We start from the raw sequence: 27,228 nt of genomic DNA, 5'->3' as shown, positions 1-27,228 counted from the left end.
TTTAATCCATCGATATGTGATGTTTGTTGTATTTTAATTGCTTAAGAGGGCGGAAGTAAATAAGATACAATACTGCCAGCATTGAAAATGTGGACAGTACTTTAGATGATTTGGAAATTAATATGTAAAGTTTTTTCAATAAAAAAATGACTGAGAAATTGTTCTTTTTCATTGTTTTTAGAGGGTAAAAGTAAATAAAACAAACAAGGATTTAATAACACATTTCACAATATATTTTAAGCATATTAAGAACAAGAACAAGTATATTGAGTATCATACAATTTAAAAGGATTTAATAACACATTTCACAATATATTTTAAGCATAATAAGTACAAGAACAAGTATATTGAGTATCATACAATTTAAAAGAAGTGTACATTTTCTTCTTTTTCTTCAGCTTCTAATTTTAACAACAATCTGTTCTTAGAAATATTGCTACAAATCCATCTTTTCAATCTTGAACAATTCTTTACTGCGCACGTGTACTTATCCGTCTGATGACATGCTAATGAGCACTTACCTCCCAATGGTTTAAGAAACCTTAGAGAGGGTACATTAAATAGGTTTCCAATTTCGAACACATCGCGATTTAAAGCATTAGAGAGGAATTTAGATTTTTCAATACCTTTTACAAAGAGATATTTATAGGACAACGTATTTTCTTTAAGAATTTTTTGCAGCTCAATGTAAGGCGTTTCCCCCACATTGGGAGGTATCCCATGGTGATGCTCTTGCACCCATGTATTTTCACAGTTCATAACATAGTCAGGAGGTATCTGAAACACCCACGACTCGCGCCGGTCATGTTCGAGATCCTCGATGGCTAGTTCTCTGACTATGAATTCATTCATTACACCATTCTTCCACACCAGAGCTTGAAAGTCCAATATCAATGCATTGATTACGACTGGTCCTAGTGGGTAAATTCTAGAACGGGAATACATTTTATCCCACTGGAAATTTCACTCTCAGGACGTTGTATTGATCGTCGTCGAAAGTGATGCACAATTTCTCAATGCCAGTAACTTTCAAAGCGTGGGTAATATTACTCAAATGATTAATTACCGAATGACTCGATTGAGTAGCTACTTCAAGAGCTGAGTCAATCGCTTCGAAAGAATTTATTAATGCTTTCCAATCTTCAGCTTTAAAAGCAACGCAAGTGTTCTTACTTCCTAAATTTACATGAGGTTTACCAAAATATTTAACAAAATGGACGGATGAATCCACGAACGGAGGAATGACGGACGTTTCAAAATAATCTGTGACGGAAGCTGCGTAGTTTTTTAGGCTGTTCCACTGTTCCGGGTTGAGTCTTGAAGTTTTACCCGAAGAGGAAATCACCACGCACGGTGTAGTTGACTCCGACAACCAACCGATCTGCACACTTTTGCTCTTGGTTAGTTTCAGGGATGACCTGAGCAGAGCAGGGGAACTCGTACGGTCAGAGGATGAAGACCTCCTCCTCTTGATCGGCTGCAGTTGCATTCTCGACTGATGCTTGTGAGACTATTACCCTGCTTATATAGTAGAGGATGCAGGTTGGTCCTCAAACATTTCATATTACAGGATGCATCCATTCATCGCGGATATAATCTTGTTACAAGAAAATTTCGAACACCTTTCATCGTGTAAGATACATTCTAAGAAACAAAAGTTTAGATGATCTATATCTGAATCATTCAATTTACTGACTAAATTAAAAGATGAATCAATTGACTCGAAAGAATTTACTAAAGATTCCCAATTTTCAGCATTAAGAGCTACGCGATTGCTGTCACAACACAAATTTACATAAGGTTTTCCGGAATACGTTGCAAATTGAAGGTGTGAGTCCACGTCTGAAGGAATCACTGATGTTTTGAAATAGTCCGTAACGGAGGCTGTATAGTTTCTGATCCTGGTCCACTGACTCCGGTCAAGTATCACAGTTTTTCTCAAAGAGCAAATTTCAACGCAAGGTGTTGACGACTTCGTCAACCAACCGACGCGCACACATTTGTTCTTTCCCAGATGTTCAACTGTCCAGAATAAGGGGAAAGAGGTGAAGAACGAAGATCTTCTATTTTCCACTTGAGACTGTGACATAGTTAACTGATTTCTTGAGACTGGTTCATTTGACTTCTACCTTGATTATATATAGTGAGGTTGAGGTTGTTCTCCACTAGAGCACAACACTTCTGCGATGTTGGGTGACATTTTCTTCCTTTACGTCCGCGTCGTCCAAACTCTCGTCTGAAAAGCTTAGCAGAGATGCAGTCGTTGAGGGTGGGGTTAGGAAATAAGATGTGAATTTGGAAATAGGTTTACGAGTGATGGATCGGAAAAGTACATACAGACAGCAAAACTCCCCACAAAGATCTGATTGGTAATTTTGCAACCGAACAGGATTTACTATGACTTTGAAGGGTTTCAGAAAAGTGATAATATCTGTGACCGAGGGAGGAAAAGCATAGGAGTCGAAATACTCTGCACGTTTTCTGTTGAATACGCTTACTGCAACCCAGTGAATTCCCGGCTCGTGTGAAGGATCGAAATTTACTACATAAATTCCACGCTTGGGATGGACAGGTAGTCGATCCGATGGAAAAACGCCTCTAAACTTACTTTTCGTTCTAAGATCTCCTGATAAAACGTCTTCGATGTCATCTGTTTGCATGATGAATGTCAACTCAAATTATCTAAGTACAGCAAGTCTATTTTCATCAATTCTGAATTGTGCATTGTATTCGGCATAGCTGATGAGAGTGACGGAATTTGGAAGATTAACTGCAAAGTTAGCTTCAAATCTCACATTACCATAAACCGGTTTAGAGACGTGACTTTCCTCACCACTCCTATCTGGAGTGAGATCCCACGCTAGTACTGTATAGCCGTGTTTGAACATGTCCATTGTTATCTGATTACCCCAATCACTATGGTTCGTACCTAAGGCTGAATAGAGTTGAAGGAAGGCGCGAGTAGCAAAACTATCTTTCTCGCTGTGGAATTTCGTTTTTACACCACTCAACGGTACAGCAGTACCGTTTACGTATAGGTTGAATCCTGTCATCGAATAATGCTTTAGGTTAAATGGATTTTTCTCTTTTTTCCCCGAAAATGCGTCACCATCTACCATTATTACTAATAAACTGGAAGGAATTTGACCAACTATTAAGTTTTCATTTTTGATTGAATCGATATTACTGGAATAGGTGAAAGTCTTAACTTCCGTCCGCTTATATGGGTATAGGGCTGGTTGTTTTTTCAATAGGTATTCGTGTGATAATAACACTGAAGGGTTGATGTCATGATGCGGAACGAAGAGTGTAGCGTCTAAAATCTTAAGCGTTGATGAGGTTTCACTTTCCTTGATGTAAAACTCTGAATCTTTCATCGTCAGAACGATCTCAACGTTCACACCAGTAAGAAGTTTTCTTGCAGTGTTGAATATGTCAACATGTAATCTTCCTTCCAACTCTACAACATTGCTATTTTCGAACCATGTCTTTCTTTTCTCGAATCCTTTGTTTGGAGCGGTCTGAAGGTCTAAATCGTTACCAGTATCCAAAGTCCACCCGTTACACTCGAGGTGAGTGCGCGAAGCATCAACGCCGTAATTTAACAAATTTACCAAATATGAACGATATGGATAATTTTCAGAGGAGGTCATTCGAACCCCATTAAAATAAACTTGACATTGATCGAACATTGAATGTAGAAGGTTATTAACCACTCCAGGCTGTTTATTATCACTTTCTCCATAATTGGTTCCATCTGACTTACACAATTTAACTTTCAAATTCAGAGTTATTCCACCTAAATTTCTGTATCGATCTCCGCTATCCTTAACTGAAAAACGAATCTCGCGGGAATTATCAAGAGAGGCGATTGGTTTATAGGGTACTACTGTACAACCATCAACGCTCGCTTGCAGTGCTGGTTCACTAAATAGGTTCAAAGAATCTGGAATGTATTCTTCCATTCTTAAAACCGTGCTAACCGTTCGGAGGCGAAGCTTTTAATAAACCAAACCCATCTACTACTAAACTATTTATCCGTATATAGTCAATTTCCGGATGGATCGCACTATTTTTCACAGTCTCGTGTGAAAGACGCACTGACATGAAAGGTACGTTTAACTTCACAAAACAATCGATGCAGAGGTCTTCGACTCTTTTACACAGTATTCTTTCCTTTTTCCTTATGAATCTACCGTGCACCCGAAATATAGCATACCTCACGCAGGAGTATAGCTCCGTTAAACTCATCGCAGAACGAGTGTTGGTGAGGGAGCAACGAGGGGTGTTTTATAGGCTCGTTGTGCTCTCACAATATGAAATTCATCATTTTACCACATGTTGGCGTGAATATGCGTCTCCAACGCAGCTAAATGGTTACATCTGGTCAGAACAGCGTCATCCGTTCGCGGGAAGCGTTTGGAGTCTATTTCCCACTGTCCTGTCGAACTGAAATGTCACAGCTTCCAGACTCTATTGTGTTCATTCTCTATTCCCGTGAAATTGGAAAAAGATACTCTCGGAAGAATAAGATTATCAAACCTATGCTCCCTAACCTAGAGCGTAAAGAATTGAGCATGAAGAAAGGTGGAAGTATTTTGTGTCCTCGCGAACATTGTGTGTGGATTATCTGTGACCAGTGCATCTTTATTCAATATTCTCGTAATCGCAGATGGTCCGAAGTTGTGAGCTGTCCGAAATGTGACGAGTTCATCACCTGCAAAGGTTATCGAGTGGATTTACTTGTTCGACCGGAGCGACGTTCGCAAATTTTAAAAGAAATAATATCCATCAACAAAGTACCTAGAGAGCTTTTACGCAATAGACTTCTTAATTTTTTTTAATGATGGACCTAATGCAGATGGATAAATAAACAAATTTTGAATTCTAAGGTATTTCTTTCATTTAAGAACAGACACGTCCACGCTTTTCATTCCCTCCTGTTGATAGTAGATAGCAACCGCCGTTCCTGAAACACGCCATTTAATATCGTGACGTTAATTCGAAACAGAAACCTCCGCGCTTTTCATGACATCCTGTTACAGAAGAGATAGGATAAGCCGTTCCTGAAACACGCCATCTTGGATTTTCTAAAAGTCATCCTCTTATGAACGTCACCCGACCCGATCCGACCCGGTCCGGCCCCGCGACTCCAGCGCCACAGCCTACCGCATTGCATACCTCTTTTGTTTCCTCGCCAGCCGTGCCTCTTTTGTTCACAATACCGCCTTGCACGTCTCTTTTGTTTCGACGCCCGACGCATCACATGCCTCTTTCACTTTCATTCGCTTTCAGTCCACCAAGCGGCAGGGCAATCAACCAACGCCCACCGCGCTTCATTTTTCAGCATTCTTCCATCATCCGACGCCAACCGTGCTTGAGTTGCGTACCGCATCACGCAGGTGGCAGGTAAATCAACTAGTCACGCATTCTACCACCAGCACACGCGCATCGCGTGCTTCTCCTGTCGTCCGACGCAACCGTACTTCATTTGTTTACCGCATCGCACGCCTCTTTTCTTTCCACATTCATTTTGTTTTTAGTTACGATTTTTACCACCAGGTGGTGCGCTTCATTTGTTTACCGCATCGCACCACTCTTTTCTTTCGATATTCATTTTTTGTTTTTTAGTTACGATTTTTACCACCAGGTGGCGTGCTTCATTTGTTTACCGCATCGCGCGACTCTTTTCTTTCGACATTCATTTGTTTTTAGTTACGATTTTTACCACCAGGTGGCGTGCTTCATGCCGCATCGCGCGACTCTTTTGTTTCGACATTCATTTGTTTGCCGCATCGCGCGACTCTTTTGTTTCGATATTCATTTGTTTTTAGTTACGATTTTTACCACCAGGTGGCGCGGTTTTCGCTGTTTCAGGACCCGCATTCTCTAACTACTTTAGGCATTTACACGGGGAATCCCAGCCGCCGATATTGGAAAATAGTCATACGAAGTGAAAAATATGAGAATTGTTCAACCTATAATAATAGCTGAATTAGACCTGTGAGATTTTTCGGGCTCTTCAAAAACATATCTTCTGGTTTATTACTAAGGTTTCTTTGTTGCATATGCAAGTATGTGTGGTTCAATGTGATCAACCCGAAGGATGAGTAGCTTCAGGCGTGATGTGGTGGAAGTCGAACATAATGAATAGCTGATCGAAGCACTTTTCCACTTGATAATTTTTTTATATTTTACGACTGGGTTTCGATGTATAACATCATAATCAGGTGATGACGATTTAATACATGGAATTTACCTGATGGTGATGTAATACGTCGAAACCCAGTCGTAAAATATAAAAAATTTATCAAGTGGAAAAGTGCTTTGATCAGTTATTCATCAACCCGAAGGTTGGTTTGGTAGATGACGGTAGAGTTCCCCCAGTACTACGTAGGCCCGACGGCGTGTGAAATTTACACATCAGGGGATGGGGAGCCAAGTCCTTTCCCCATGCCGCCAACCGATTCCCAGGAAAATCTGGTACTCGGCAAATTGCACAGCTCGGGTGAAGCTGTGCAATTTGCCAACACAATGTCGTCCCTGGGAACCAAACCCGGACCCTGCGGTCAGTAGACCACCGCTCAATCCACTGGACTACCATGCTTCCTTTGGTATAAGTATGCAAATATATACTAGTAATGAAAACTTTGCCTATATTATTATTGTTAGGTAATCTACCGGTTAAGGTAGGTTTTTGGATGGACAAAGCTACCAAATAAATATTTTGTGACTCCTAACAAAACTCAAAATCTAGCATCCTACTCTACATCAGGTCCCTCTTCGGCCACTTAAATTAGTATCATTAGAGGCACTGAAAGTAACGTAGAAAGACTGATACTCACGGACGTTTCGGGGCCAGGAGGAGGAAGCAGAAATTCTTTCAATCGAGACATTGAAAACAATATTTATACACATTTTTACTTGTAACGTCATTTTTACGTGACACTGAAGGATAATTGCATTCTAAATCCAAGTAATATGGTTTTCCAAAACCCAGAACTTTGAAGAATGCCACAGAAACTAGCCTCTCTACCTTGATGTTCAAATTACACGTCTTTGAATACAATGCGAAGTAATTTCTAAATTTTGCAAAACATGTAGAAAATAGTTGTATTGTTTAGTTGTAGAGTACTGGCTCAGGATAGGTCTTTCATGAACCATGGCACTACACATTACTGTACTCCTAATTCCTAAATAAAATGACCCAAAATATTCTAAAAACTCCATGCTTTTTATTACAAAAGCTCATTCATAAGCCTGCATACTTTCCACCTCCTTTAATTTTATACAAAATGCCTATTCTTTTCATCACTCTGCATCACTTTCTGAGCATCCTTGTCCTGCCTTCCTCAAATTTCTCCTATCAACTCCTGTCTCTCTTCCCCTACCATGCCCAGAATTTTATCCTTTGTTTTCATTTCCGTCCATTTTGTTTTTTCCATTCTTCTAAACACTCACATCTCAAAGCCCTCAAATCGGAAACGCTTGATAATTTGCCAATTAAACTGATTTTAGAGAGTACTCCATTTACTTTTACTCCAGGCTCCAGCTCTCCCCATACCTAGCTTACCATTTCCTCCACAGATGTACAGGTAGTTTGGGTGGAGCTGAGCTTGCCCACAGAGGCTAACCTGAGAATCTAACCCGGGCCCTCCATCTCTAGCCCAGGACTAGCGCAACCCATGTTGGATTACATACAGCAAGTTACTATACATGTATATACTTTAATAAAACATTTTTTGAAATTAATGAAAATGTTTCAGTATCCCTTATATGTCCTCGAAATGGATACAGGCATGTTTCCAGTAGCTCAAAGATGTTATTTTTTATTTAATTTCTTTTTTTGAGGGGTGGAGAGAATTCCTTCACTTTGGACATATGTGCACGGTTTGCCTAGGTTCAAGGATGAGGCTTGGAGTTCATCATAATTTACCCACAGTATTGGACTTATACCTAGCTTACCATTTCCTCCACATATATATAAAGAATAACAGGAAATAATTGGTCTTTCTCTCTTACTTCTCTGCTTATTGCTGCCCATCCCAAATCTCGGTTCACTAACATCACTGTGCAGTCTGAGACATGTACAAGCTACGGATAAGTTTTCTATCCCTCCAGTCTGTATTCATTTACTCTTCTCCATCCTTCTGTTGATGATCTTAATTAACGAATCCTGGCAACTTTGCAAATTGGCCTCCTGGGATGGGAGTTTTGACAAGCAGCAGAAGAGCCAACACCTATTTGGTTGTCATAATGCAAAATCCTTCCACAACTAAGTTGAAATCAGGGTAAAAAAGACCTCAAAGTGGACAATAATAGTTGTAATAGGTATATGAAATGTTGGAACATGATGAGGACAGGGAAGCTAGAAAATGTTAACGGAGAAATGATTAAAGAGCAAGGGTTACTAGAGTGATAGTTACAGAGTAATTAATAGTCTGAGGGAGAAGAGTCAATGCAGATATAATAGTACTGGATAGAAAACTGGGGAGAAGGATAATGATTTTTGTATATATAAGTATATTTCACAGCAAAAATCTTTCTTTCATTATTTATGAATTTAAAACAGATAGAATTTGCTAAATGTAAACAAGATTATGAAATGAAATGATTGATTTTGTAATTCCACATACTTTATTTAAAAACATGACCTAGCTTTTGCCATTTCATGCAATGATCCAATGATTAGCCTCAATCCCTATGTTAAAATCCAATTTAAATAAGGAACTTAATGTAATTAAAACGTTAGCAGTAAACATGGGCTACTAAGAAGAACTAATTAATAAACTTTACCGGAAGAAACTTACGAAAATATTCCTGAGCCATATTTACAATCCCGAACATTTAAAAGATCCTACTGCCAAATGGCAGAGAATACTCTACCTAGGGACTATTTCTCAAAAAGTAATTGAAAGTTTTCCTAAAGAAAAAATTAAATGTGCTTTTACAGTGATTCATGCCTTAATAACCTGGTCTCTCACACTAAAGACAAAGTGCCCAAAAACGAGAGGAGGGGAATGAATGAGTTAAAGTGCTCAGAATGTAGCACAAAGTATATTGGGCAAACAGGATGGAAATTTAAAGAAAGAATTAAAGAACACCAAACTTGTGTAAAAAATAAGAATATAACATCCCTCTTTGCAAAGCACCTCATCGAAAGTGACCACAAAAGTGACTTTGTGACTAAAATTCTTCATTTTGAAATTAAAGGTCAAAGACTCGATGCTTTGGAGCAGTTGGAAATTTTGAAATGTATCCACTGCAAGAATGGCTTGCCAATGAAATATTGTATCCCTCTCACTCCCCACTCCTAGACATACCACTCTTTCAAATCAACAATTGACACTGAAAGATGTAATTCTCTTTTCCTTCCAGCCAAAATTTAACCTTTTTGCTTCTGAGGACCACCTGATGATGACATTCAATGTCAAAACCTGGTTAATGTTTTTAAATAAATTGTCTGGAATTACAAATTCAATAATTTAATTTCAATATGTTATGCACATTCCATGAAGTTATGCCGCGACAACAAATTTTATAAACTAGATTCTAGTCAATTAAAAAAATCATAATATTTTATTTATCCCTTTGACCGAAATATTATGGATGAAGCTAGAATGTATAGCTAAGCTAGTAAGGATAATGCTATATGGTCAACTGTAAAAGTTAACCATAAAGATGGGTTTTACACATAATGGAAAGGTTAAATCTTGAACAAAATTAAATATTTCCGAGATACATTTGAGGTATTTCCCACAAAATGTGAATAAATATTCTAACTGAAAATGCTATAAACTCAACATGTGTGGGTGTACTTATTCTTAGTCCTTAGAATTTGCTTGATTATTTTTCATTTTCTATAATGTTTCATAGCCCATAGTTTCATCCCACCGTTCCATTCCTTTTTTAGCTAAAAAGGCTGTATTTTCATTCTCTGATTGCCTGAAATATGCTGGTATGCAGTCCTCAAAATATTTTCCTAGGCCAGTTGTTTGCAAAGTTTTCAAAAATGATTTTTTTCACTTTCTTCTTTTCATTGATTTTGTACATTATGTGTGTACTGTCCCACATAGACCTTCAAGTAAATAGAAAAATATGACCACAAGCAGCAATAAATATGGGAAAATATGCATCTTTTCACCAAATATATTGCATAAGTAAAATTAGAAATTGAATGTCGATGCCCACATACAGCACTCCAGCCACAGGTGTCAACTTTAGGAATCAAGAGCACACAAGCTGTTGTGCCAAATGTATAAATTCAATGGAGAACTACTAATGAAGTGGACTATATAACTAATGGTCACCTTCTTATTCTTCACCGTGTAGTAATTCCTTAAGATTTGGTCATATATATTGACTCATCTTTTCGTAAAACTGTAAAAGCAAATGAAGAATTTGATACCTAGTTAGCAGTTATTGGCAAATTATCCAGAAAAAAACTTATTTATCTTATTATGAATGGAAAGGCAGTTATTCTAGCCTGATTTGAAACTAAGTGTCTTAATACCATCTGCGTCATGGACATAGGCAAATGTACTCACTTGGTATCCATTTTATTTATTGAAAACTATATGAATGCTTAAGATTTGTCATTTAAATAAATGAGAAGCCAGTGTCAAATGTGTACCATGAGAAAGAATAATTTCATGTCATACATTCAACGTATACATATTTAAAGGTATATTTTGGACGGTGTCTAATGACTATTTACTTATAAGGTCTGTGAGAACATCCTGTTTCTTTGCCCTACATTATTTCTGTCTTCATTTCTTCGTAACTTCTACCTGCCTTCGTGCTCTCCATAAAGTCGACTGTCTTCATTTCTCTACCCTGCTTACCCAATACATTCTCCCTTCTGCATATCACCTAATGATTTCTGGATTTCCCCACGTATCTATCTTCCTCTCTTCACCCTCCCTAATTAAAACCTCAACATTTGCCTTCCTCTCTGCTTGACTTATATTCTGCATTCTCTCCAACACCCACATCTCAAAAGCCTATAATTCACAATCGTTCTCCTGCCTTGGAGAGGCACTAGGTTAGACATCCATAGAACACTATCCTCCATATTTAAATTCTTTAATAATCTTTTTTCACACCTTCACTCCATGCACTTATCATCACTTCTCTCCTTGCATTGCCTCTCTTGCCAATGCAATCTCCTTATCTCCTAATGTACTCACCGATATGTTTCTTTTCTTATAAACTGCTGCCCAATTAAATGAACTACTTGGCCTGCTTCATTTATTCCTTCCTACATCTATGTTTAACCTGAGTTTCCTATTTCTTCAGAATATCATAACTTTTGTTTTCTCGTTGTGAATCCCTTTCCCATACTGCTTGCATTATTCCTGTAAAGCACTCAGTAATAAATTCAATCAAATTTGATAATTAACTCGTTATTACTTAATAATCTGCATAGCTAACTGATTTAATCATGTCACTGCCCACCTTTATTATCACCTCAAACTATTCCCAGGCTCCTTTTAAAATTTCCTCAGAATATATGTTCAAAAGTACCAATGATTGGCATTTGTATCTCACTCCCTAGCCAATCACTGCCCATCCCTCTGCTACCCTTAATCGAGCTTCCTGATTAATGTATAAGTTTTGATGAAGTTACCCATCCCTCCAGTCTCTACTCTTATTTACTGCAGTATAGTTCCTTCTTCTTTGCCCACTCTATACAGTTAAATAACTTCTCATTATCCAATAAGCATAAGAACACATTCTATTTATATTAGACTTTTCTGTCTCATGCTAATGTTCAGTTCACACATTCCTCTCCCTTTCTAAACCAAGCCTCTAAACCTCTCCCTTTCTCTGCCTAGAAAGATGTTTGCACTATTTTGTAAACTTCTATTGATGTTTCTCAGAACTACCTCTTTGCTACATGTGAAATTGAACTTATCTAGTTAGTGAAATATTAATATTAACCCTTGTTCTAAACTGCTCACTTTCGTGTATACTATTAGGTTCCTGGATAACACTGGGTCTTTAGAGATATTAAAACTCATGTAAAAAACCATAAAAACAATAATCAACCCGAAGGTCTGTTTGGTAGGTGATGGTAGAGTTCACCAAGTACTAAGCCCGACAGCATGTGAAATTCACACATTAGGGTAGAGGGGCTTCAGTTGCTTTCCCTGTACTGGTTATGGTTTACCAGGAAGATCTGGCAACTGAAAAATCACATAGCTTGGGTGGAGCTGTAGGTGTCCCGAGACTTACCCAGGAATCGAACCCGGGCTCCTCTGGTTAAAACTCATGTATTATTCTAATTTTATTTCCGTGGCATCACATGGAATAGTGTTCTGGGGATCATCTGTATGCACGTTGCACCAAGTTTTCTTAATTGAAAATAGTTGCTAGGTGTATTCTTGGTGCTTCTTATAGGACACCATGTAGGCCCTTATTAAAAATTTAATGTTCTTATCATTCCATTTATGTATATATTTTCCACGTCCGTATTCATAATAATAATAGCTTGCAAGTTCATTCAAGCAATAATAGCTCTTTCATGCAAGTAGTGATTTTTGCTCCAATTTTTACATTTCCTTCTATCATCCATCCTGTAAAACATCTCTCATGTAACCTAAGTCATCTAAATTACTGTGAAGGTGTTTGAACCAGGTGTTAGCTATCATCAAACCCCTCTTTTGCACAACTTGACTGCTTTCTCTCTGCTTTCATTCCTAATGCACAAACCATACTCTCCCACTTTTCTTACTTCCACACTTCCTTTGCCTACCACTACTATCCTATCCCCCATTACTGTTAGGTGCTTCCTCCATGGCACCCAGCCAATTGTTTCTTCTATTTGATAATACCAACTGCCTACTGGATTGGTCTAGTCAGATTTGATCTCTAACAATAGATTATATCAATCACTCTTCATATTTTTAATATAGGAAGAGGACAAGGATTAAAAAGGAGGAGGATAACATCCTGGATTGAAGAGGAGATGATAAGAAAGATAGATAAGAGAAGGAAATGGAAGAATGTAAATACAGAGTTGGGTGAGAGAAAATACAAACAGAAAAATTATTAACTGAGGCAGGAAACAAATAGAGTGGAAGAAGTGCAGTGGAAGACAGAGCTAGGACATGGAATGTTTCCAAAGGATGAAAATGGTGTGCTATACAGGCAAGTTGAAGCACTGTTAGGAAGGAGGGAAAATCCATGCAAATTATCAAAGGTACATCATAAAAATTAACTGAACCAGGAAATGCTCGAGATAGATGGAAGGAATACATAAAAGATCTATATGATTAAGACCTTTGGCCAGCAAGCTTAGAAAGAAAGAGAATCTGAAGTAGACGGAGAAAACTTCCCAAAGGTCCTTGGTAGGCCCTACCTTACTCCCATTTTCCCCTTCACCCACAACCCCATTTCAATCCCCCACAACTATTATATTTTTTCTCCCAGGGGCACCCTCGATTATTTCTTCTAATAGATCATATGTATACCCTATTTCTTCCTCCGTATGGTTACCTGGTACCATGTGCATCTGCACATTTTCCGTAGTTCTTGAGATTTGGATAATTGCTCAAATTTTGGATATCTTAAAGATGGTGGTGTTTTTAACTCCTAAGATATCGTCAAACAAAATAAGGGAAGAGTGAAAGGTGTCCTTGACTGAGGATATTTCTTATTGTCAGCCACTAATGCCAATAAATTACAGTAATCAATCCTAAGGTTGGTTTTGATGGTTGAAGGTAGAGATTGCATAATATTAAGTATAACAGCATGAGATATTTACATATTAGGGTAGGGGGGTCAGTTCCTAACCCAGTGCTACCTGAATTTCCTAGGAAGATCAGGTATCCGAAAAACCACTACTCTTGGGTGAAGCCAAGGGTATCCCGAGGTCCTCCATCCAATATTCTGCCCACTTAACTACCATACCTTGATTGAAAGAAGTGAAGGTTCAACTCACTCACCAACTTTTTTATTTTTGTTCAAGGACATCCAGCCTTTTCTAATGCCATTCGTACTGGTAGTGCAATGAAGCTTTTGGGCACTCTTTCTATTGCCCTACAGCATATGAACCAAACTTCATTCATGTTGGTCAAGGCATAGGGAATGTCCACGAGTAAATTTCACATAGTAGTGAAAAATAACAAGACTGATTGAAAGCAATTAGTAAATTATAAAGACTTTATTGAAATAATCGCCATGCTCTCATGCACATAGCTTGTATCACAAATATTGTGGATATACATCACATATTGTTCTTTAAAAATATAGGTACCAAAATAGAAGCTAGCCATAATATGTTAATCATGGCTACATTGCAATGACTTCATCACTAGTTGAAGAAAATTTGTAAAGCGATACAACAATGTAAGTTAAGTTTTGCTCTTACAATTAATATAATGGGCATATAATGAAAATTAATACAGCTGTTTGCTTTTGGTTTAACAAACGTCCTCTTTCTCACTGTCAATTACAGAAGAACTTTGGTAAAATAATTCCAGTATTGGTATGTTTGTACTATTAACACTTGGAAAGATGAGGCCTCTGGCCATCAGGAATAACAATACTCACGAGCTTATCAATACTAACTTCAGAGGGGTTGGTAACTTTCTTCATACATCCATAAAACATCCTCAAAAAACTTCATGGCATTCCCCCTTGAAAATAATAAGTTACTAAACCGGGAATTGTGAACCGCTAAGATCTTCGCTTCCCTCCAAGTTCAGAAGTGTTGACAGTTCAAGGTGATATTTTTTCAGGGGAACTGACATGGAGTCTTACCAGGACAAGCACTTAGCGCCAGGGAAAATGTGGCATTGAAGACTTGGAATAAATGTAGGTATATTCCTTCTCTATCTGCATATTCACGTAAATCACATGAAAAAATTGCATTGCAGTCTTGGGTTTTGGAGAAATGGGCTAACGTTTTGGGCTTAGATAAATGAAATTGTCATTTACCAACGGGATTGTAATAGATTTATAGGGTTCCCCATTAAGCAACACTTTAGAGGGTGAACATTTACTTGGAGGTCTTCGATGAAGTCAGATTTTAAAAACTGAGTGAGGCTAAAAGACACCCTGCCAACTCAGCTTTCACTTTCCATGTCAGAAGAATGGAGCTAAAAAAGAGTTTACAAATTTTAAGGATACTAACTGTTGCAAGTAGAGTAAAAACTATAATCGAAAAACTCTCAAAATAAATCTTACAGCCTCTGCGATTTCCATCCAATCCAGTGCTTTATAAAATGCGTCGTTCTTTGACGGGGGTTTATCCCAATTCCAAAATGTCATGGAACTGAATGTGCTTGTAACATATAAATTTCTAGTTCCCGAATCCACACATTTACCACCTTCCGCAATTACTCCAATGTAATTCTTAGGGAGATTAAGGATCTTTCCATGCAGCGGATGACCACGAAACGATACCTTAACTTCTGGAAAAATAAGGTTCAATTAAAATACATACAGTCCTTATGCCGCACGATATAAAAACTTTATTTACCACCGGTCTTGGAATATTTCAAATAAGGCTTAAAATATTCTGTGATCCTATGTTGTCCTTCTGTGTGAATACGACACGGCATGAAATGAACATCTTCATGGGATAAATCCCTCTTCATCTGACTCACTTTCATACGCAAAGCCATTACAATTAAACAATATTCACAATTCCACAGAAAGAAATACAGAATAACTGCACCACTTCAAATAACGAGGGAAACCAAATTGAATTTGAGAGTGTAGCCGATATGATAAAACGATTAAGCCAATCAAACCACGACCCCGCCTGATCAATCGAAATGGATGAACGATATTGAATCGATAGATATCGATGCACGACAGCTGACAATCGATAGGGAAACACAAAGATTTACGCCATATTGTGCGGTTGTTTTGTGTGATTTTTGTAATAATTGTGCCAGTGTACTCGACTTTTACGTACAACCATCAGCTAATTACAATCATGGTAAGTTAGGTAACAACTTCAGTTCATACGTTACATGTAATTAGCCATTTCAGGACCATATGCATTAACGTAAGTTCTAGTTGGTTCATTAGCCTCAATGTTACGCTATGTTTATGATGCTTTATAACACGTTTTTAGGAATAATATGTTCTCATGCATATTATCACGTTATTCTTTTCATTATGGTTCCTATTTTGCAAATTTACGCGTAAATATGTGTATTTACTTAAGTTTTTGCGTTTTGTTTTCTTGTTTGTCATGAGCTATGTCGTCAGTTACCCACTTTCGTTATACTATTTTTGTGATATCATATTAAAAACAGATTTGATTTAATGAAGTGAGTGAAAACTTATAAGTATATTTTTGCTATTTAGGCCTTCTTCATCCTGCAAGAGTTGAAGCTAAGATAACAAAGCAAGGAAATTGTTCTGCTTTAGTTATCATGATTGGAAAGAGTGGTGCAACATTTGTTCAGGTAAGCTTGGAATGATTTTTGTCTTTGTGTTAATCTATGAGCTCTTAATCGTATTTTGGCGGTAATTTATTTTCGCAGAATGTGGTCGTCATCACAGTCATCAAACCAGCAAAAGCAGGAGCAGCAACAGCAAGCTCTACGTACTCTTGGTATGACATCCGCTATTAGCCATGCAACTCCTAAATCTCTCGATATCCAAAGAACGAAGGAGTTGGAAGAGGTTTTGAAGCCGTACAATGTCTTTGAATCGGACGAAGAACTTAACCATCGGTTAGTATGTTTCCGTCATTAATTTCAGGTACCTGTCTTAATTCTGCAATTAGATTGTACTATAATAAGCACAGTGTCGGCATATTTTTGGTTTCGCTATCGTTTTCATGGTATGTGGGAAAATTTATCAGTTGGGATAATTGACGAATGGTCTCTTGTTGCATTTAACTGCGAACATGTTTTTATATTTCAAAGTTGACTCTAATTATTCCGATTCGCTTTAATCATTGGTAGTACTGATTTTGTTTAGGAAGTGCCCGAATTGGATACTGAAATGATTGGTTATTTACTATAATTTAATTGAAGCCCTTGGTCTGTCTTCGGGGTGTCATTAAACCTATGAAAGTAAAAAAACAGGCATATTGTTTGCAACATATGTCGATTCTTTCTACACTTTGAGCCGGATATAAGACTACAGACCATGTCATTGTCAATATCATTGTGCTTAAAATATTCCTCGCATAAATATCAATTTTCTCTGTGAATAACTTAATATCTTCTTGCGTGAATGGTTCCATTGTTTCACTAACCTTCATTATTGACCACAAATTTTATTTATAGGATGGAAATTCTTAGTAAACTAAATGCATTGGTGAAGGAATGGATTCGAGAAGCAAGTGTGAAGCGAAATATGCCTCCGAATGTAGCAGAGAATGTTGGAGGCAAGATATACACCTTTGGCTCCTATCGCCTCGGTGTTCATCACAAACGTGCTGATATTGATGCCCTTTGTGTTGCTCCCCGCCATATAGATCGGTGTGATTATTTTACCTCATTCTTTGATCTTCTCAAGCAGCAGGAAGAAGTCACAGACTTACGGGTATGATTAAAATTATATTTTTTAAAACCTATTATTATTATTATTTATTATATTTTATAAAACCATTTTGTTGAGAGGTTTTCATTATACTTAATAGTGTGTTAAGCTACCATCATCAAAGTATTTCAGTGTAACCAAATGGAGAAATAATTGTGTTCTTCCGTCCTTAGTTCTGAGTGTATTTTGTAAACTATAGTGGCTATGAACCTCACAGTTAGATTATGTTTCTTAAGGCGTGTATAATATGAATGAGTTACTGTCAATGGTAGTTTTCTCTGTTTTGGATACAGTTTTCTTTTGGAGAATATACAGGTTAAGTGCTTGTTTTGATACCGATCTTGTAGAGGCAACTAATATATGTTAAGCAACATTGAAAATCTGGTGCAGTGATAAAATAATCTGATGGGGAGTTGATTGTCATTCAGTTGTCTAAGTGTGTGTTTCCAGCTTAACTCAGCTGGCAGAAATATTCAATGGAACTCTTGGTAAAACTTCAGAATTATTTTTATTTATTGGTTTGGTGTACCAGTGAAAGTAGGTTTAGGATGGGAACAGGGTATATTGGTGTTATGATAATTCCCTTCTCTCTCTCTCCCATGAAACAAACCTGGCATCCAACACTGTATTAAGCCCCTCTTCAATACAGAAAACTTCCTCTTCATTCCATCCAACATGCCTATCCTATTCGTGCTGCTTCCTTGTGTGGCTAACATTTTCCCATTTATCAACAGTCTATAACAACTAACAGCCAGTAAAAATGCTCAGAATCCAACTGTCCTGCTTCCTCAGGAATTCTCCCATCAATCTTCCCTCTTTCCCCTCCATGCCAAGCACTTCCTTATTTGTTTTCCTCTCTGTCCATTTTGCCTTTTCCGTCCTTCTCCACACCTACATAACAAAAACCTCCAACTAAGCCTGCTATTTTGGGGCCTTTACCATGGTTCAATGCTGTGCAAAACCATGCATCATATCAAAATTTTACTAACCATTTTCACATTCTAACTCAATGCCCCTGTCCATTTCCTCCGGGTATACAAAGAATGGCTCAGTTATCTCAATAGTTTCAGCCTCAACTTTGTGGAAGTTCATTTTAATAAATGAAAAAGAAAAACCCTGTTCCAATCCACCACTTTATTTCAGGTACGACTAGTTTCAACGCTACGGCGTCGAAACTTATCGTACCTGAAATAAAGTGGTGGATTGGAACAAAGTTTTTTTTTTCATTTATTAATGGCTCAGTTAATAACGAACACCTTGTCTTACTCTTCTTTCTAACCCTACCCATCCCAATTATCCATCCACCAACTCTTCCTGAGCAGTCTGCTACCTATACGGGTAGTATATGCCTCCTATTTCTCTGTTTCTATTTCCTATTATACAGTCAACGATTCTAACCAATTCAATCATGCCTTTTCTAAATCTATGAATTAGGCAAATGAATCCAGGTTGTATTTGATGTTCCTCTAGATTATTGATCTCATTACTGCAATGACAATACACATTCTTTTCCTGAACCCAAACTGGTCATAATGATAATTAACGTTGACGATCCTGAGAACCACTTCATTTTAATCAGTGACATAAATCATTGTGTTTCGAGTCCTGAAGTCCTTGAGAGCCCCGAAGAATCTTAAAAATTGAAAATACATATCTCAATACCATCATATTGGGTAAACGTAATGATGGCAATGACATGAAAATAGGTTGTATAAGTTACTAACTTTGCAAACTCCGGAAGAAATGTATAAACAGTCAAAAAGCAGTTGATAGTCAGTAAATTAACCATAGTGTCTCTCCACAAAGCAAGTCCAATAATTTTATGGGCACACTGCCTGTTCACTTACCAAAAGGAAACACGTACAAGCAATGGACAATGAAGATAAGAGTATATTAGAATTTCATCTTAAGCAGGCCTCTGATATGACCGATGTAGGTTTTGTTGGTATTGGTTAAAAGTCTAAAAAAAACTAAATGATGCCACTGTATTTTACATCACTGGTAAGGATAGATTTTTAGGTTCATAATCATCTTCACTGATTGATAGTAATAATTTGACTATGTTGACTAACCCCACTTTTCTGTTGAATGTAGCCAATTTTGGAAAACCTTAATGAGCAGCTGTCAGTATTGATAGAAAAGTGGGAAAAGATGAATGGGTGTCGAATTCATCTGAAAATTGTGTGAATGTTTTGAGAATTAGCATGTGAAAAAAGTTGTCTTATATCAGAATTCATATCAAGTCCAATTCATAATGTTTCCTTTAGGAAATGGGCTTGTATACAAATATAAAGATATTTTTAAAAAATTTATTATTACTTTCAAAATTTTGCCTGAATTATTCCACATTTGGTGAGCAAGCATATTTGGATTGCATGTTGCAGCAGCAGTTGCGTTTATTTTGGAGTTTTCTATAAGGTCACTTTTGGGGTTATTGGTGGGTATAGAGCTAAGTTTACCTTCAGATGTCATCCAGTTTGACTCAAGGGGTTGTATTAAAACCCTTTCATTCCTTCAGTATACATTTTAGCATCGCAAGGTACCGTGTGAAGAGGAATTGATTATTTGCCGTCAAAGAATAAGGTACAAAGAAATTACAAGTGTGATAAACTTCATATTACTTACAGGGGATTTAGACAAAACTTAAAGCTCTAGTTCAAAGTTTTTTGATTTGATTTTATTTCTGGAAGTGTACAGTAATGAACTGTTGTGGTAAAAGAAATGTGGAAAGTGGTATTACATGGACTGGATTGAAATAACTTAGGCTTCTCACTTCAAGGTACTCTAATCCTTCAATATTTAATGGACAACACATACTAGAAGAGCACGTAGACAAGGCTTAAAGAAGTATTAGTAATTGGATGAATTTTAGGTATATGTTAAGGAAAGATGTTTTTATACAGTATTTAAGAAAAGTTTCATAAAAACATGTTTTGGCAGAAGTATTAGGGGGAAATGGAAAGAAGTGTTAATTAAAGAAATTTTGAACAGTTAAAATAAATTCTCCAAACATTCCATTTTACCCCTTAACTGTAATTAATATTCTTTTGAATTTCTAATTTTTGGTAAAGATCACACCCCTTCTAAATGTCTCCAACCTTATACTTGCATTGAACGGTTGTTACCGAAGGATTATGTCTGATATGCAGTTCACACGTGCATCACCTCAGCAAAATGTTAATTTCTATGTGAATATAATTTGGTAATGGTTTCATATCCAATTGTTTGCCAGGATTTCCAGTTTTGGCCCACCATCGGTACTAATATTGCTGTTGTTGGTTTTTTGATACAAAGTAAAATGGTACCCCATTTTGTTGCATGGCTGCCATAAGCATTGGTACACTGCTTGAGCCAAGGACTGTGATGTATGGAATAAGATTAGCTGCCTGCCATTTCACTCAAATATACTATCAAAATTTTTTTTTGGCAGCTACCAGACTCACTGGTGTCATCAATCCTTATTTATTGCGTTCTTTTCTCCAAACACTGAGCCTTTTTGATGACATGTATGCTTTGACTGATGTATATTGATCTGTTGGTAAATTTTTAAAATGTTACTTTGGATATCTTACCTTACTTGGGAATCATGATCAAATGCATTTAATGGTTTTTTTAATTCGGAAAATGTTGGGTTCTGGTTGAGTATACTTGGTATGAAGCAAGATGAACATGATCTATTGAAAACCCTGTCCACGAAATCAAGCTTGTGATTATGTATATAAGTCATTGCATGGTTGTACCGATTCAATGATTGTGCCTTGACTCTGCATTAATACTATGATCTCATAGTTATTTAATCTTAATGATATTAATTGAGGTGTAAAAATATTGTAATAAAAATATTAATAGTAGCCTTGATATTAATTTTATTTCCAAAAGAATAGTAGTTCATAATGCAGCATGAATTTTGCAAAATGAGTTACAACAATATAGAATTATTTTTTAGGCTGTTGAGGAAGCTTTTGTACCTGTGATAAAAATGAAGTTTGATGGCATTGAGATTGATATGCTGTTTGCTAGGTTAGCACTCAAGGAAATTCCAGATACGATGGTGAGTTTCAATTATTTTTTTCTACTTTCTGAATGAAAATGACAGAACTACTATGTTATTATTGGTTATTTCATGGGTTGTACCCTTAAACCTTGTATGGGTTTAGCTATGGTAAAAACAGAGGATTTACACTCAAGCCATTGGCTTATAGTCTTCTTTTTTATTTGATATTTATGCTTGTACCATGGTGATTGTACATTTTTTGTCATACCCATGTATTAGAAGTTTCTTTGTGTAGCATGCATAAATCATCGTGGTGGTTGCAAAAGTCCTTGCCTTCTATTCTAGAGTTCATGGTTTCACTTAACCCTAGGATTTCTGTTTTTGTCCTTTTTGTTTATTGGGTGTGTCTGTATTATATTATGCATCTGAGTTAATACTTGTCTGTGTTTATTTGATAAAATAACATTATCATCATCATCTTGGTATGTAGACCAGTGATATTTCAAAATTAATGGTTTGGGATAAAGATTTTATTTACAGCAATTGCGTTCCATTAAATCAAATTTGAAAATTATTAGCATGCTTGCATACAAAGTTTCCAGAATCCTTCTAATGTATATTTTTGTTAATGTGGTAAAAATCTTCTTGCCTGGCTGAAAATTTTAGATCTATAATTACTGTCAGCATGTTGCTCTTACAAATCTTTGTAATTTTTAGTTTTTGTGACATGATTTTATCATTTCTGATGAGGCTTTTTAGGTGAGCATAGTAAAACTTGTAAATATTTTGATCCAATGAAATGTTCACAGACATTTTATGATTTTTTTGGAATTGTGAAAAATTTAAGCTTCATAAAAAAGCATAATTTTATGCAAGTTTCTCAATTTTGCATATTATTAGCGATCCTTTTAACCATTTGCTATGACACCATGATGAGGAGTAAAATGCCAAAAAAGTGTTTGAAGTATTCTAGGTTAATGCTTTAATACAGTGAACCTGTAGTGCCAAAATAAATTAATAGTTTTCCCACTATGGCTCAGATATCCTTTCTGTGCAAGAGTGAGTGCTTTTGTTAATCTCTGATAATTTCACCTATGTCTCACACATAGTATTTTATTTCTATGATTTCTCATATTAGCCTACGATTATGTTCATATTGTATGCTGTGTTTGTAAAGGTATAATTTAACCTAACATTTATAATAATATTTTATTGTCCAATTGTGCTGACTATACATGTGATGAGTCATCAAACACCAAGTAAAGTACAAAATACTGGTATATTTCCACACTATGACATGCTTCAAAAAGGACATTTACATTAGAGTATGTAATGAAAATGTAATGTGCTACAACTGCTTGTCAATCAAAAATTCATTCAATGAATAATAATTATTGTTATTCATGGCATTATCACTTGAACAGGCTAAGCAGTTTGACAAGGTGATATCCCACTTGTTGAGAGAAAGGAAGCGATGGTATTAACAAGGATATTGAGATGATGTGCATATTATATACATAAAAAACCATAAATACAGTAATTAACTCGAAGTTCGGTTTGGTAGGTGATGATAGAGTTCACCCAGTACTAAGCCCGACAGCGTGTGAAATTCACACATCAGGGTTGGGGGGCCAGTTCCTTTCCCTGTGCCGGTTATGGTTTCCCAGGATGATCTGGTACCCGAAAATTCACATAGCATAGGCGGAGCTGCAGGTGCCCATAGTGGCTTGGCCGGGAATTGAACCCGGGCCCTCCGTTCAGTAGTCCAACACTCTGTCCCCTGGACCACCACGACCCACATTATATACATATACACATGACTACTGTTGTGGACTGTAAATGCTTTCTCTTCTTCCATTCATAGCAAAAGAGCTATGTTTGAATACCCATAATGAAATAGTTATTCACCCTGGCATTGCAATAGTAATTGATGAATGGTAAGCAGATACCCTTGTGTCTGATGAAGATTGTTTACCTTCGTGTGTCAACCATCCCTGTAACCTTTTAATTCCAACTGCAAGTTCCCATGTAGAGTCAGTAGAAGCCAGATTTAAAAGCAAAACCCACAGTAGCACCCATAGTAATATGAATGTGTAATTGTGTGACAGAAAAGGTTGAAGTGTTTAAGACATGATTGACTTATGTCTAAAAATTCTTGAAGCATGCTAGCCTCCAGGATCACGGTGGTCACAGCCCAACCAAGCTTATGGTATTGAAATGCATAAGGGGATATTCTAAGTGGTGAAGATTGGTCTAGGAAGGGATAGTGGGCAACAAATTATAAAGGTCAGACAAGCATAGACCATTTATGAACTTTTAAGATGAATTTTTTTAATCTGATGGAAATGAAGTTTTATTAACTCTTTCAGCTTCACAATGTCAAATTTATTCTACCCAGGGTTTAATGCGTTAGTATCATTTTAAGGAATTACATGTGATTGACGTCACCTTCATATGCAATTGGGGAGGGTGAGAAGACTGAGGATGAGGTGGGGAAAAGGCAGTATATACGTGTTTAGAGCTGGATAATAATTAACCTGAAGAATGGGTTTACTGTTTCAACAAAAATCAATTTTAATATGAGCGAAGTGTTATAATGAAAATACTGTGATCTTTTTCTGTCTGATCCTAGTATTTTTTGTGACATCGCACCTAAATATCACAATGCATATTAAGATCCAGGAAATATGTTGAAAGATATGGTGCTCTCCCAGCATATCTGCTGAGTTAAATCCTCTTGGGTTTTACTCATGGTATTTGTTTTGGTTAAAATTCATTCAAACATGGTTTTCTCATTGAAACAGACTTGGGTAAGTGGTGGAGACAAATAATTATTTGTTGCCTGAGTTTAGCGTTCTGCTTTATGAGATGCTAAAACTATTCTGCTCAGGTAGAAGTGTACTAATTTCCTTGGTTCTTCGTAAATGGTTCTAACATGGTATCTTTGCTGGAAAGCATGAGAAACAATGGTGAGATAAGAAAAAGGCTAATCTCATTCAATTATACATGCATACTAATGTGAAGTTCAACAACTTTTAAATCTATATGGTATTACATTGTTGATGGGTCAGTCTCTAAACCCACACGCTCAAGTACTCTTGCCTTGGTTTCAAGTTACATCATAAGTCTGGCATGAGCATGGGAAACATGATATTGTAAATACAATTGTATACAATGCCATGGGAACCATGTTATTGTTAAGAAAGTAGCTCTTCTTCCTCTGATTGGTCAGCTAGTTATTAGACTCTACCCTCTTGACTCTTTACTTCAATGAAAAACTTAACAATGCCTAATAAACCCTAACTAATGTAAATATGGTGCATATAATACTAATAATGGATACAAAATGGTAATGAATACACAAAACTCAATTTTTATTGCAAAATAGACTAATATTTTAATTGATATAAAAATACGATTCAATTATCATCCTAGAGAAAATTCAAGCTATGATTTCCCAATCCATCGCAAAAAAAGTTTGAATGCATAATGTTGTTTAAGAAGCAGCCCTGTTTGTGTTTTTTCAAATGTTTCTCGCCTTAGGTACAAACTCTGGTCTACTCACGTAATTTCAATAAATGATGCAGAAAAAAAGAAAGACTCTGGGCCATTAACATGTTTCAAAAACATGAGCTGCACTTAGTTATTGCATTGATTCAACCCTATAATTTGATTTTTAACCATAGATGAATTGTAATAGTAGATGAAAACTTAAGGCATTCATTTTCGTTAAATATAGTTTGATTACCTTTGTGTGAATGTATTTTAATTTTGATATTAAACTCGTGAATCATTAATATTCGAGATCAGCAATTGTAATTGCTGAAAAACATAGACCTAATCATGAATTTATCATTCAATGCAGATTTGTGAAAAATTCTTTTTCAATGCCTTTAATTTGAATCAATATTTTTTGTATTTCTGAGTATCATGACGGTCCTGTATATCTCCGAGTTTCGAAATACATGATGCTATGATATTATAAATTTTACTGTAGGCAGGTATATTTTATGTTAAATGAGAAATTAAAATGGATAATTCATTGGATCCCATGTTAGCATGCTGGTATAACTTTTAACATAGTTATGGTATATTTTATCATGTTATAGTTTCATAATTTCTTTGCATCCACAGCAATTTTTTTGAATTTGTCACAGTTGTTATCCCTAGTTAATTTTAATTGCATTTTTGTAGTGTTTTTAGAGAGCATGATTGTGGATTTATGATATTAGAAGCTATATTTTAAGGGGATAATTTGTGGTCATTTTGCCGTTTTAGCTGCAGAAGTTTATATTTTGCAGGAATTCAAATTTAAAACAGCTAGTTAGTTCCTTATTTATGTGCTCTTATTTCAATGCCTTAATCATGACATAAATAAATGTATATTAACCTTAACATGCTTGGAAAGCGATCAATTTTCATGTAATCCCTAACTTAATAATCTATGTTAATCTTATTATTTTGTTATAGGACCTCAAGGATGACATATTATTAAAAAACTTAGATCAAAAGTGTGTGAGAAGCTTGAATGGATGCAGAGTGACTGATGAGATTCTTAGATTAGTTCCAAATATCGAAAACTTTCGGTTGACATTGAGAGCCATCAAGTTGTGGGCTAAACGTAAGTTTTCTAACATATTTAGGTTTTGGAAAATGTTATAATAATTGCAGTGTTTTCATGTATTTATAGTTTTTAATGATATTTATTCAACTAATACATCAACACCTCTTTCAAAAACTTCAGGTCATGGCATTTACAGTAATGCTCTTGGCTACCTTGGTGGTGTGTCGTGGGCTATGTTGGTGGCACGGACTTGCCAATTGTACCCAAATGCAGTGGCTGCGACTCTAGTTCATAAATTTTTTCTTGTGTTCTCTCAATGGAAGTGGCCCCAACCCGTCCTGCTTAAGCAACCAGATAATGTAAACCTCAGTTACCCAGTGTGGGATCCACGGGTGAGATTTTAAATTTTCTACTAAAAATATTGAATTACACCAAGGTAAGCTGGTACTGAGACAATTTCAGAGTAACTTAGCTCCTGAATCATGTTGATTATTTTACATAAATGCATTTGCAATGCATTTTTAGTGATGCCTGTAATTATATTTTACCATGTATTACTGCGTGCCCCTTTTAATAAAACTATTTTATTCGTTATTTTTCACTCCCAAAAATCTACAAACGTAAGCGAAATGGAGCGAACAGGTTAAATATGAATCGTTTTAGGTAAAATTAAGAAAGGATAATGATAAAGCTTCAACTAATGTTCTTATTGTTGACAGGTGAATGTTGCTGACCGTTACCACCTCATGCCTATAATTACTCCAGCATATCCGCAGCAAAATTCGACTTTCAACGTGTCACTTTCCACTAGGACAATTATGCAGGAGGAATTTAAACAGGGACTAATGATCACTGATGGCATAATGATGGGGAGAGCTACCTGGGACAAACTCTTTGAACCTCCAAATTTCTTTTCCAAATATAGGTGAGCAATCTGAAGTTTTTAATATTAGTGATGCTTCAAAGCTTTATGTTGTATTCTGATATGTTTCCCTTCATTGCATCTATTTGTGAATGGGCGATGTAAGTTTGATTTACTTTTAATGGAATCGGTTCTTTGATAAGTATTTTGTGCATAATGAATATTCCTCTCCATGCATTGAAGTCTTAATGTGGTGGAAGAGCATGGGTTTTCTCATGGCCGCATTGTCATTGA

At 36.4% G+C, this 27,228-nt stretch overlaps 3 protein-coding genes across 4 annotated transcripts in view; 1 reads left to right on the top strand and 2 right to left on the bottom strand.

Annotated features, from left to right (window-relative positions):
* Positions 1 to 2,678: 2,678 nt before the first annotated feature.
* On the bottom strand, positions 2,679 to 3,965 carry LOC139695311 (uncharacterized protein F54H12.2-like). Its single transcript, XM_071594017.1, has one exon. It carries the CDS (start codon positions 3,963 to 3,965, stop codon positions 2,679 to 2,681), a length of 1,287 nt encoding a protein of 428 aa, XP_071450118.1.
* A 10,206-nt stretch (positions 3,966 to 14,171) lies between these two features.
* Positions 14,172 to 15,758, bottom strand: LOC139695079 (ribonuclease H2 subunit C). Its single transcript, XM_071593703.1, has 3 exons — positions 15,488 to 15,758; positions 15,193 to 15,419; positions 14,172 to 15,104 (listed from the first exon to the last, which is right to left on the bottom strand). Exons 1-3 carry the CDS (start codon positions 15,630 to 15,632, stop codon positions 15,072 to 15,074), a joined length of 405 nt encoding a protein of 134 aa, XP_071449804.1. The 5' UTR covers positions 15,633 to 15,758; the 3' UTR covers positions 14,172 to 15,071.
* Positions 15,759 to 15,840: 82 nt separating this feature from the next.
* hrg (poly(A) polymerase hiiragi) overlaps positions 15,841 to 27,228 on the top strand; it is a 33,987-nt gene continuing 22,599 nt past the window's right edge. For both annotated transcript variants that reach the window (XR_011702320.1, XM_071594294.1), the window contains exons 1-8: positions 15,841 to 15,952; positions 16,327 to 16,427; positions 16,506 to 16,697; positions 17,259 to 17,517; positions 21,461 to 21,565; positions 25,979 to 26,129; positions 26,253 to 26,464; positions 26,792 to 26,997. Coding sequence is in view for 1 of the 2 variants with exons in the window: in XM_071594294.1 (XP_071450395.1) it covers positions 16,507 to 16,697; positions 17,259 to 17,517; positions 21,461 to 21,565; positions 25,979 to 26,129; positions 26,253 to 26,464; positions 26,792 to 26,997 (1,124 nt within the window). In the remaining variant the exon portion in view is untranslated. The remainder of the gene's footprint in view (positions 15,953 to 16,326; positions 16,428 to 16,505; positions 16,698 to 17,258; positions 17,518 to 21,460; positions 21,566 to 25,978; positions 26,130 to 26,252; positions 26,465 to 26,791; positions 26,998 to 27,228) is intronic.

Source organism: Hetaerina americana, unplaced genomic scaffold, assembly GCF_022747635.1.
Source record: "Hetaerina americana unplaced genomic scaffold, ioHetAmer1.1.p SCAF_6, whole genome shotgun sequence".
NCBI lineage: Eukaryota > Metazoa > Arthropoda > Insecta > Odonata > Calopterygidae > Hetaerina > Hetaerina americana.
The sequence above is the reverse complement of the archived record's forward strand: the minus strand, read 5'-3'. Positions and strand labels throughout refer to the sequence as shown.

Excerpts from the sequence above, each read along its gene's own strand:
- LOC139695311 (XM_071594017.1), bottom strand. The coding sequence starts at position 3,965 with ATGGAAGAATACATTCCAGATTCTTTGAACCTATTTAGTGAACCAGCA.
- LOC139695079 (XM_071593703.1), bottom strand. The coding sequence starts at position 15,632 with ATGGCTTTGCGTATGAAAGTGAGTCAGATGAAGAGGGATTTATCCCAT. Across the intron at positions 15,420-15,487 it reads GAAATATTCCAAGACCGGTG|AAGTTAAGGTATCGTTTCGT; the intron begins GTAAATAAAGTT and ends TTATTTTTCCAG. Across the intron at positions 15,105-15,192 it reads GGATGGAAATCGCAGAGGCT|CTCCATTCTTCTGACATGGA; the intron begins GTAAGATTTATT and ends ACTCTTTTTTAG.